The 12436-nt window shown below is 55.4% G+C and overlaps 1 protein-coding gene across 9 annotated transcripts in view; it reads right to left on the reverse strand.

Annotated features, from left to right (window-relative positions):
- The window catches only part of KCNT1 (potassium sodium-activated channel subfamily T member 1), a 75785-nt gene that overhangs the window by 23007 nt on the left and 40342 nt on the right, over positions 1-12436 (reverse strand). For 3 of the 9 annotated variants that reach the window (XM_038156493.1, XM_038156490.1, XM_038156495.1), the window contains exon 2: positions 4702-4743. The exons of the other annotated variants lie outside the window; for them this stretch is intronic. In XM_038156493.1, the coding sequence (XP_038012421.1) occupies positions 4702-4743 (42 nt within the window). The remainder of the gene's footprint in view (positions 1-4701; positions 4744-12436) is intronic. 9 annotated transcript variants of the gene reach the window in all.

Below are 12436 nucleotides of genomic sequence, written 5' to 3' on the forward strand. Positions count from 1 at the left end.
CACTCCACAGCTGAACAAGGGATGGCTCTTCCCAGGCAGCAGCACCATCCCGAAGTATCAAAGCTCCTACTCCATTTCCAGCCGAGGGAAGGAGATGATATCATGTAAAACATACCCTTTAATTTCATTGTCAGGAAGTTAACTGGGAGTAGGAATCAAGCAAAACTCTGACTGCATTATTACCACCCCAAAACACACCGTGACAGCTCTGCCTTCCCAGCAGCTCAGCCAGGATGGGGTGCCCAAAGTGTCCCCTCCCTGCTGCCATGGCTGGGCATCCTTCCCACCCGGAGCATCCTGGTGCCAGCCCATCCCAGGTCCCCCCGAGGGTCCCCAGCTCCACAGCTGCCCCACCTCACCCCTGCTGAACCCCCCAGGCCATGCGAACAACGATCCTGGTACAAGTTTAGTTGCAAGCCTCTGCTTGGAAGGGTAATTACTGCTATTATGCACTTCATAATGCCTGAGCGACTTCGTTTTCTTCGCTCCGTTATTTATTGTACTTTATTAATCCAAGATTAGAGGCAATTTGTTGTAAGATGATGAGTTCCCAAAAAAAGACACAATAGTTTGTTCAGAAAAGTGCAGGATGAAAGGGCAGGACGAGCACATCACAGCCCACCAGCATTAAAATAGACACTGAGGGGCTCAGCCCCTGCTCCATCCTTTCCATTTCCCCTGAGCTGGGACAGTTCTCTTCAAAAGGAGGAAAACTCAAAAAATATTAACCCATACAGGGACTTCTTGTCCCAGGAAGCTTCTCAAGGAATTCCTTCCGTCATGTAGCAGGATGCAGACAAGATTCTTCTGAATTTTTTTTTTTGGGAGGGGAAAGAAAGTAACAAACCAGCAGAACCTCAGAAATCTCTGCAATCTGGTGGGTGCCAGCACCCACCTCTGCCAAGGCAGTGAAAGTGAGACCTCACTTCACCCCTCTGCTCCAGCTCAGCTCAGCTGACAGCTCTGCACCCTCCATGCAAACCCACACGGCTCAAACACACAGGAAATGTGGCTGCAGCCACGCTGGAAGTACAGAAATGTGCTGCTGGCCCAGCTGGGCTCCCCGGGGACAGACTGTGAGCACCAGGCACAGCTCAGAGGAAGGTGAGGAGCAGGGCTGGCAGGGCAGGTCTGCAGCACTTCCTCTCCCAGCAGCCCGAGGAGGCTGTGCAGGATGCTCTGAAGGCACCGTGCCACGGCCAGGCTGCCTCCAGCCCTCGCTCAGCACCGGGAGCAGCTGGTGCCAGCTGGAACCCGAGCAGAGCCAAAATCCTTCCCAAACAAACCGCAAAACCTGCCAGGCTGGGGCTCAGGTACCTGCTGGTGAAAACCCCAGGCAGCTCCAGCCCTCCTGATTCCCTTTGGGATGTTTTCCCTTTTTCCCCAGCATTTTTGTGGTGGTGACGGGTGTTTGGGCACAGCTTCAGCGAGACGGGTGAGCTGTGCGCCCTGTGTCTGCCATCCTCCATCCATCCGGGGTGAGCAGAGGATGGGACAGCTCCAGCCCAGCCCAGAGCAGGGTTTGGGGACAGGAATGGGAATTGCTGCACAGCTGTGTGCGCACAGACAGCCTGGGCGCCTGCCAAAGGCAGCGAGCTGCCCCCGCGCAGAATTCGCCGTAATTGAACAATTGCTCAGAGGAGGAGGAACGGCTTCAAACCAGGGCAGGGAGCAGCTCCAGGGGCTTCTCCTGCCACGCCGGGTCCCTCACGGGCCGGGGGATGCTCGGCTTCACCCTCCTGGCAGGATGGTGCCCTGCCCAGGGCTCTGCAGCCGGGAATGTCTGGGATTCTCAGGGCACCGTGGAGCGGAGCTCTCCCACTGCGGCAGCTCCTCCAGGAATCTGGGGCACGTTTTTAAACCAGACAGCACAAAACAGCCAGGGAGGGACGGGCAGCTGGGGCTGGCTGTGCCTGCTTTGGGGGCTGAGCACCCCCCTGCCAGTGCTGCTGATCCACGGAGGGAAGGGGAGAGGGGGGATTTCTCTCAGGGGGGATTTCAGGGGCTGGGGGGGTACAGGACAGCACTGGGGACATCACTGTCAGGGCCAGCATGGTCCAAAAGGCCAAGTACTGCAAACAGGGCAAATCTGCCCACTTTCAGGGAATTTTCTCATCCCGCATCCCTTAGCAGGTGCAGCACTGAAGCTGCTCTCCCCCCCATCCCAGAATCCCAGATGATCCTCAGGGATCACAGCAGCACCCAGCCCGCAGGAGCTCAGCAGGTCCCACACCAGCCCGGGACAGGCAGTGTCCCATCCACCCCAGCACGGCCACTGTGCCACCATCACAGCCACCGTGGCACTGTCAGGGTCACCACAGCACTGTCACAGCCACCGTGGCACTGCCACAGCCACCACGGTATCACCACAGTCATTGTGGCACTGTCACAGCCACCACACCACCATCACAGCCACCGTGGCACTGTCAGAGCCACCATGGTATCACCACAGTCATTGTGGCACAGTCACAACCAATGTGTCACCATCACGGCCTCCATGGCACTGTCAGAGTCACCACAGCACTGTCACAGCCACCATGGCAATGACAGAGCCACCACGGTATCACCACAGTCATTGTGGCACTGTCACAGCCACCCTGCCACCACCACAGCCACCGTGGCACTGTCACAGCTCTGTGGAAAGGCAGCTGCCCCTCCTGGCCCCTGCAGCACCAGCAATGATTTCCCTGGCACAGCACATGCTGAGGCTCATCCCCGACCAGCAGAACCCAGCCCCACGTCAACAAACACTGCCCAGGGAGCCGGGATGCTGTGGCACATCTTGCCCCTCCTGGCCCAAGGACTCATTTCTTCAAGGTTTCATGCATTTACCACGGGAATCAATCAGAAAAAAACCCTCCTGTTTTATTATGGAGCGTGATTTTTTTTTTTTTCCCAAAGAAAGAATTGATATTGCCAACCACTCTGCAGCGAATTAAACCCAGCTGGGTGCAGGTAATATCATCTTGGCTCCAGCAGTAATGCTGCAGTTGTATTTTTGGGGGATGAAAAGCACATTCCAAGCAGTCACTACAGGAAAAACCCTGCCCAAGAGTAGGTTTGGCCTCCAGGGGCATTCATCTCTCACCATGCCCTGAGCTCATCCTGGTGTGCCAGTGGGACAAGGGCTGGCACAGACTGCAGGAAGGGCTCCACGGGCCTGAAGAAATGTAACAGAAATCTCCTGCTTGACTTTTAGTTCTTTTATACGTATATATAATTTTTTTTTTATTAGGGAGGACGTTGCAATGGAAATGGGATTTTTATCGATTCCTCATTCCCTGAAGGCAGCTGCAATCCCTCTCCCTCTCAGCAGCTGCAGAGCTCATTTCCAGGCACCAAACCGAACACTGGAGGAAACAGGGACGCCCTCGGGGCTTCAAGTTGTAGATAATAAAATACTTGGGGCTGAAGGGACCTTAAAGTTCATCCTGTTCCACCCCCTGCCGTGGGCAGGGACACCTTCCACTATCCCAGCCCAGTCCAACCTGGCCTTGGACACTTCCAGGATGGGGCAGCACCTCCCATCCATGGTTTGGATGGTGCTCATGGCCAGGCAGGGGCAGCACTTGCTCCAAAATAAAATAATTATACCTCTACCAAAGGCTAAAACCCCAAAAGGGAGTCAGCAATGGGATGACAGGCTGTGCCCCCTTTGGCCTATTTGTTTTGCAACATTGGAGACCGGCACTCGTGAGTCTGCTCCTGTAATTGCTTGTGCTGATGAATCTGCATTGTTTAATTAGGGCTGTGCATGGAGCTCATCGTTAATGGATAATTGCTGATTTGCTGCTCTCAATTCTTCCTCAATAAACTTCTTATTATTATCCTTTTGTTTAGTTACTGCTAATGAAGTTTTCTTTATATTCTTTCAAAGTTTTGAGCCTGCTTTGCCATACTCCTAATCCTGTCTCACAGCAGGAAATGAGGAGGTGAATTCCAGTGGGTGCACTGGTGTTTGGCCAGCTCCAGACCCACCCCAACTGCTCTGTCCCTGCAAGCAGGGAATCCTTCCCAGGGTGGGAACTGCAGAAGGATTTGCTGCTCCCATACACAATTCCTGGATGCCCAGAGCAGTAAAGGACAAACCTCGCGCTTATTGGCTCCCTTAAAAGCAGGATCATCATGGAACCACAGATTAACCACTTCCAAACCCCCTGGCTGGGGTTGGAAGGGACCTTTAAAGGTCACCTGGTTCCAGCCATGGGCAGGGACAATTCCACTAGACCAAAAACCAATTCCACCGGACCAAAAACCAATTCCACCGGACCAGAAACCAATTCCACCGGACCAAAAACCAATTCCACTGGACCAAAAACCAATTCCACCGGACCAAAAACCAATTCCACCAGACCAGAAACCAATTCCACTAGACCAAAAACCAATTCCACCAGCCCAGAAACCAATTCCACCAGCCAATTCCACCAGACCACGTTCAGGTTGTTCCAAACCCCATCCCTGCTTGCCTGGAACACTTCCATGGATGGACCATCCTCTTCAACCCGCGGTGATTTAACCAAGATTAACCACTGCTCTCAGCAGCAGGTCCTGCCCAAAAATCCCAGCTCACCACGAGCACCACGCACCCCGAACTCCAAGGGGGTTTTTGCCCTGTGGAGAGCAGGCTCAGCTTCTCCCCAGGGCAAGGCAGGGTCCCTCGTCCCTCCCCGCGGCACCGGGACACGCAGGCGCAGCACTTACTGTGAGAAGGAGGAGTCCACGCTGAAATCCTCGGCGTGAGGCCTGCGAGCGAGAGCAGCACAGAGCGTGAGGGAGCGCCGGGCCCCGGCCCCAAACCGGCCTCCAGAACGGGCATGTGACACTGGGGACGTCCCCACCAAGGCTGTCCCCGTGGGGGATGTGCCACCAGGGATGTCCCCACGGGGGATGTGCCACCAGGGATGTCCCCGCTGGGGATGTGCCACCAGGGATGTCCCCGCTGGGGCTGTTCCACAAAGGATATCCCACTGGGGATGTCCCCACCAAGGCTGTCCCCACGGGGGATGTGCTGCCAGGGATGTCCCCACGGGGGATGTGCCGCCAGGGATGTCCCCACTGGGGATGTGCCACAAAGGATATCCCACTGGGGATGTCCCCACCAAGGCTGTCCCCACGGGGGATGTGCCACCAGGGATGTCCCCGCTGGGGTTGTTCCACAAAGGATATCCCACTGGGGATGTCCCCACCAAGGCTGTCCCCACGGGGGATGTGCCACCGGGGATGTCCCCGCTGGGGTTGTGCCACCAGGACTGTGCCACCGGGGCTGTCCCACAAGGGATGTCCCACTGGGGATGTCCCCACCAGGGCTGTGCCACCAGGGATGTCCCCCTGGGGCTGTGCCACCCGCAGTGCCACATCACAGGGACCAGAGGCCACCCCAGTGCCCAGCTGAGGTCACGCCATGCCTGGGCCCTGTCCCTGCTCAGCTCCCAGCGATGCTCTGCCCGTTACAGCCCCTTCAAGGACTGGGCTCCGTGGATAAAACCAGGTTTTGTGCCTGTTTTGTGCCTTTTGTTTTTGAAATGACTGTCACTACGTGCCTCGCTGCTCTGCCTCTAGTCAGCGCCACACCTGGGGCAGAGAAATCGGCCCTGGAAGCCTTGGTGCCTCCAGGAATCAGCACTGTGCCTCTCCTGGGCTGGTTTACAGACACGGGTGATGAGCGGAGAAGGGGAAAGAAAATGGAGTAAAAAAAGAAACCAAAAATCAAATCAAGCAACAGAGGAACGATGAGGGGGATGAGGGGGTCAAGGCAAGGGGAGGAAGAACACAGAGAAAAAGAAGAGTGGGTGGGAGGCAAAGGGCCTGTGCTCATGTACTGTACATCCCACAGACAGACAGACAGACAGACAGCACGGGGCTATCTAACACAGCAATTCCAGCTGCAAAGCAAGAAATCCCCTTGTGAAAATGATGCTGTCACCAAGTCACCCAGGGATGGCCCTGGGTCCCCATCGTTAGCTGAGCCTGAGCCCTTCCCTGTTCCAGCAGTGCCCTCTCTCCTTTCCTGATTTACTGCGAGCCAGGGACACCGAGAAATATCACCACAGCCAAGGGGGCCACTGCAGACCATAAAGATTTTTCTTGCATTTTGCTTTTGCTTTACAAGTCTGCAGCACTCCAGCACAGTTCAAACTAAATAAAAGCAATAAATTCACATTTCAGCAGGAATGCGAGCCAAAAGGAAGCTGATCCATCCCTCAGCTACAAGGAGCAGCCTCCCTGGGACAGGATTTATTTTGCTCCTGCTCCTGGGCTCTGCTCTGGGCAGAGCCTGGGGAGGAGCTCATTGCTCCTTCCTCTATCCCAGGGTGCTCCAAGCCCTGTCCAGCCTGGCCTTGGACACTCCCAGGGATGGGGCATCCTGTGCCAGGGCCCCCCCATCCTCACAGGGAGGATTTCTCCCCAGTATTTAATCTAGCCCTGCTTTCTGTCAGTGTGAAGCCATTCCCCCTTGTCCTGTCACTCCAGGCCCTTATCCAAAGTCCTTCTCCAGCTCTTTTGGAGCCCCTTTCACTGGAGGCAGCTGTAGGATCTCCCCAGAGCCTTTTCTTCTCTGGGCTCAGCTCCTGCCCTGCTCCCTCCTGCCATTTCCCCCTCTTCCCTGCTCGTTCCCAGCTTTCTCCTGGAGCATTAAGTTAATTCCCACCAAAGTGCTCTCTTGTGCCGCCTCTCACAGCAGGAACAAGCCCTACAGCTGAGCCATGCCTCGGAGCAGCCCTGGCATTTATTCCTGCCCAGCAGCCCGGGTTTTGTGCAGCTGCAGAGCCTGGGGAAGCAGCCTGGGCTGGCAATTCCCCTGCAGCTCAATTGGATTATCCCCCGTGAGCAGCAGGGGCTGCTCGGGCCCCTCGCCTGCCTTGGCTTTGGAGCAGGGGCCTTTTCTGCCTCACAGAGATCTTTATGGGGAAAGAATCAGCAGATGATTTGGTTTTCTCCTAATCTGGTGCCAGCTGGCAGCCGGGAAGGGTGGGGGAACAGGAGCTAATTCCAGCTGCAGAGCAACCCTCCTGAAAGCCAAACAGCAAAGGCACAGAACCACTAAGATCAGTGGGGTCCTGCAGGACATCAAGGTTTTGGAGAACTGGGGTGATTCCCAGGATTTCTTCCCCCAAATCCATGGGCTCAGGAGGACAATAAACACCTCACTCACATGGAGGCATCACAAACAAAACGGATTCCAAAGTCATGGACAGTGAGAAACCTCCCCAAGGGTGGCTTTGGCCACTCTGTGCTGTGGTTAAAGCCCATGCAATAAAATAACCTTTTTTTGGTTACAAAAAGGTGCTTTTGGTTCCCAAATGAGTGAACTTTGTTGTGCTGGTCACAGAGGCAAGAAGTGATTTGAGGTGCCCCACTGAAACCTCTCCTTCTTCCCACCAGGCACCCAAATTCTCACCAGCAGCCCAACTGCTGAGAAAATATGGAGATTTCTCCAAGCAAACGAAAAATCATTCCAAATCTCATCTGGAAAACAGCCCTCTTCCAGATCCCAAAAACACTTCACCAGTGATTTACAATATACAGAACCTAAGCCACTTAATGGAGTCAGAAAGGTTACTCTGGCTTTTAATGTGTTTTAGATAATCTACTTCAAATTGACCTTTTTATTTCGTCCAGATCTGGCTCGGTGAGAGCAGACAAACCTCAGCTCCTCTCATTCCCATGGAAAACAACGACAGCACAGGCAGCCAAAGGACCTTCACCCCCCCGCAGGATGCAGGGGCTGGGAGAGCAGAGCTGTCCCCACACAGGGCAGGCTGAGGCCCCTCGGTGCTGCCGAGCACCAACCACCACGCCAGGCTGCTGGCTGGCACAAGCAGCACCTCCCAGACAGAGGAGCAGAGCAGGGAAGGAGAAAGGAGAGGAGCAGAGGGGGAAGGAACTTCTTGGCTGCTTCAGAGACAGGTCTGCCCCCACCTTTCAAGCTGCAGCCCCTGACAAAAGGGGGAGGCTTTATTAGAAGGTGAGGAGACAAAGGCACGTTTATTATTAGAACAAAGCCGTAATAAAGCTTGCTTATGTAAAAGAGAGAGCAATCACCTGCCCACCCGTGCTGGAGGCAGCTCCTCGGCTGAGCAGCACCTTCCACCTCATCCTGCCCCCTCAGCTCTGGCTCCTGCTCCTCCCAGCAAAGGCAGGGCCCCCCTGAGCTGGGCAGGGGTGTGCACAGCACCCCAAGAACTGGGCCAGCAGAACCAGCTCCCCTCTCTGCAGGGGGAAGGCAGCCAGCCCCGAGCCCCAGCTCTCCTCCAGCTCTGCCAGGGCACGGCAGGATCTGGGTGGCATTCAGCTCCTGTGCCTCATGCAGATAATTGGAGGCTAAAAGCTGTCCCTGTGCTCCAAGTGCTCCGGGATGCTCAGAGGGAGAGGGCAGCACAGCACAGCAGCAGCTCAGCCCAGCTCACGCAGGGTCCTGTTCCCTCCCAGCCAGCTCTGCTCCTCACACCACCGTCTCCCGAATTTTTGGTAAATGAAGAGCATTAAAAATTTACTTCTGGTGGTGCATTTCCTATTCCATTTACAGCCATCCTTTCCAAACAAACAAACAAAAACATTCATGCCTTGACTTGAAGCCTCTGGAAGTTACAGACACAAGTAATGACCTGCCAGCACTGCTCTTGGCTTCAGGCTGCTTTAATAACCACTTGCGAGGCTCACAGGCATTTCAAGACAGAGGTGGAAAGGTATTAAATCTGATGACTTTCTCCCCTGGCTTTGGGAAGGATTTAATGCCTTTTCACCCTGATCTGGAAATGCCATCAATGCAGGGGGGGTGAAGATGAGCCAAGCAAGGTAAGCGCCTCCTGGGGAGGCTTCCCAGAGCAGTGCTCATCCTCCAGAGACAGGAGCTGCACCACGGTTCCTACCATATTGACAGTGAGAAACTCAGCCCAAAATAGCCTGATGTGAGAAGGACAGATGGGAGGAGATGAAAAAAGAAAGTAAAGAGGGGGAGAAGGAACGAGCAAGAGGACGGGGAAAGCGAGAGGAAGAGGCACACGTCTGCTCGCAAAGCCCTGGAGAGGGGAGGGAAGGGCAGCTCCTCTTCCCGCTGTGGGATGGAGCAGGGATGACCCCAGGGAGGGGGCTTGAGCCTCAGCCCCCCTGGTGTGGAGGAACTCAGCCAGCTGTGCTGGTGGGCACCTGGAAAAGCCACCAGCAGCTGCAGAGGTGCCACAGGGACGGGCGGTGCCACCGCTGGCACCGGAGCGGCCACACGGGCAGAGAGCTCAGCAGGAGTGGGCTCAGCTCCCTCCCAGGGTGCTGCTGCTTCAATCACAGGAGTGCTTTTCCTTGGCATTCCTCTGCAAAAGCCATATCACAGCTCCAACACATAAAGTTTGGGAAGCAGCAGGCGCCGTGCCAGAGCCGCAGCAGCGCTCGCTGCAGCCGGACAGGCTGTTCCCAGCCCAGGGCCCAGCCTGGCCTGTGGTTACCTTCCAGAAAGCTGTGCCTCTCCCAGAATCAGCCACAGATTCGCTGAGGTTGGAAAGGACCTCTAAGGTCATCAAATCCATCATCAAACCTTACCCCCAGCACTGCCAAGCCCACCACTGAGCCATGTCCCCAAAACCACACATCCTTCAGATCCCTCCAGGCATGGGGACTCCACCTATGCCAGGGCTGGACAACCCTTTTGGTAAAGAAATTTTGCCCCAAATTCAACCTAAATCTCCCCTGGCACAACTTGAGGCCATTTCCTCTTATGCCAGTGACTGTTTCTTGGAAGAAGAGGCCGGTCCCACCTGGCTACAAGGTAGATGGAGAGGGCGGCACTGCCAAGCCTGGGCAAAAAGGCCCTGCAGATGCTCAGGCTGCTCTGACACACAGCTCCCTGCCCTTGCTAATGAGCTAAATGAGTCCCTGCAGCCCTGCCAAGTGACTGATCCTCGTGGGGGAAGGACTGTGGGCAAGTTTGGAGGTGGGATGTGAGACCCTGGTGTGCCACGGACCCCCAAGGCCCACTCAGGGGGTGCCACTCTCACAGCAAGCAGGAAAGGCTCCCCCGAGGGAGGAACATGCCAAGCCCTGTGCCCTGATGGGACCTGATGGGGATGAGGATCCTAAAATAAACAGAGCAGAAGCCCAAGTGTGAGTGCTGAGTGCTCATCCTGAGGTGAGGATCGTGTCTGCCTGTCAGGGCTATGTAGGGCACCGAGATCCTCAGCGCTGCTGGCGGCTCCCCAGGGCTGTGGGAGGAGAGCTGAGCCCTTCCAAACCTCAGCCTGCTCCCCCCAGCACCCAGCTCGGGGCTGGCATCGCCCCATGCCCTCGGGGCAAACCCTGGCAGAACCAGAGTGAGCCTGGAGTTTGGGAGATGGGCACCACACACACAGGAGCAGCCACCAACACTTCACCACAAGGGACACTGGTGGCCCCTGCTCAAGGGCCAGGTCTGGCACAGACCATCCTGACACCTCCAGCCTCAGCCTGCTCGGATTGCTGGCACAAAGCCTCATGCCCAGCCAGCAGAGAAGCAGAAGAAGACCCAAGGCTGGAGCTGGGCAGGGGTGGGCACACCCCACGCAGGGCATGTCCCTGGCACAGCGTTTCTCCTGCACAAAACCACCTCACCCGGAGATGAGGCAGCAAACCAGCACGTGGCGTTTGCTGAGGACAGAGAGAGGGCTCTGAAAGGCCTTTGCTGGAAGAAGCTTTTGTTAAAGAAAGGTTAAAAATAAATAAATTGACTTCTTGGCCCTGCAGGAGGGAATTCCGCAGCACGGCCGTGGTTCAGCAGGGAATTGTGTCCTGGAGAGCTGCTGCAAGCACTGATGGCTGCAGTGGCTTCACTGGCCAGACTGGACCCCTCTATGGTTCATTTGTGTGCAAGTGTCAGGCAAAAAAACACATTTAGCAAGTCCTGTTTGTTAATTCCAAGCTGCCCCCGAGGGGGAACAAACATCTATCGGTCAGAAATTCTATTTTCAGACACATTTGGGTGAATTCCTCTCTCTCTGGAGTGCTTTACCTCCAAGAACCTCGCATTAAACTCAGCCTAGCAGAGTGCTGCTCTTTCCCACCGAGGAGACTCCTTGTTGACTGTAACAGGGCTGAAGCAGAGTCCCATTTATTCCTGCCAAAAATATCTCAAACTGAGAGACGAGGCAAGGCTGGGGGGGTGGGAGTGTGCAGCCTGAAGGAGAAAGAAAGGGAGGGAAGGATCCGAGGAGCAGCCAGACTCCTCTGGGACACCCAGCAAGAGGACAAGAGGGAACAGGTACAAGAAGCAGCAAGGGAACAATTATTCACCTGAGAATGACCAAACCCAGCACCCAAAGAAGCTGAGAAGTGTCCAGAGAGATGTTAAAAACTCAGCAGGACTGGTCCTGAGCCAGCTGGGACAACTTTAAAGCCAGTTCATCTTTGGAGCAGAGCCCTCCAGTACTGTCCAAGCCCAGCTCTTCTGCAATGCTAATCCTCCTCCCAAACCTCAGCAGCTCACAGTTCTGTTCCCAGCAGCTCAACAAACACAGCTGAAGGAGCTGAGGGGGGCCCAGGGGGCAAGGAAGGGACACAGAGCCCTGCCAAGGGCTGGGGCAGAGCATCCAAACCAGACACCAAAGGGGAATGTTTGCAATCCCTCCGGAGTCCCAGTGAGCCCTGGGACAGGCAGTGGCCAGAGCTCCCCCTGCTTCCAGCAGAGCTGCACAAACAGGACGTGGTTATCTTGTAAAAACCTTTGGTTGTGTTTTCAGAGCCACACCTCGGGTGCTGCAGGGAGATCACCGGCCCATGAGATGGGATCCAAACTGATGTTTGCATGTCCTGCCCCCTGCCAGCAGCTCCTTCCCCAACACAGAGTGCTCTGTGCAGCTCTGCTTCCCCTCACACCTTTCCCTTTCAATCCCCCCTGCACAAGGGACAAACCTGCCTCAGGAAAAGCCTGGCTTGCAGGGAGGACTCTCAGCCTCTCCTGGCTGCTTCCAGTCACTATCACCTGGTGCCAGGGGAGGCTCAGTGCCCAGGCAGCTGGTCTGCATGGCCAGGAGGCTCCCAGTTCCATCCCCATCTCACAGCAGTCCCCGGCACACAGAAAGGACTCCAAGCCTCTTTGCTGGAGGATACCTCCACATGGGCAGCTGGGCTGGTCCGTCCCACCTGCAGGCCACCAGACACAGGAAATATCCCTGTCCTGGATTCCCAGGGCAGTCCTGAATTCCCCTTTTTGCTCCCAAGCTGTGGAGCGTTTTTTCCTTCAGATGAATTCAAATCCTTTCCTCCTGTTTTGACTGGGAACCCCTAAAAGCTTTGAGATGCTGCAGTGACTCAGAGACAGAGTAAGGAGGTAAATAAAGTAGGTGAGAATAGATTTTCCCTGGCTTCAATCATCAGAAGGAATCATTTGCATCCTGAGAACACCCTGTAACACAGATCTCCTTCCACCAGCACCTGGAAATTCACCCCCAGCTCCCGGGGACAATTGTCTCTC

This window comes from Motacilla alba, chromosome 17 (assembly GCF_015832195.1).
Source record: "Motacilla alba alba isolate MOTALB_02 chromosome 17, Motacilla_alba_V1.0_pri, whole genome shotgun sequence".
NCBI classification, from domain to species: Eukaryota; Metazoa; Chordata; class Aves; order Passeriformes; family Motacillidae; genus Motacilla; species Motacilla alba.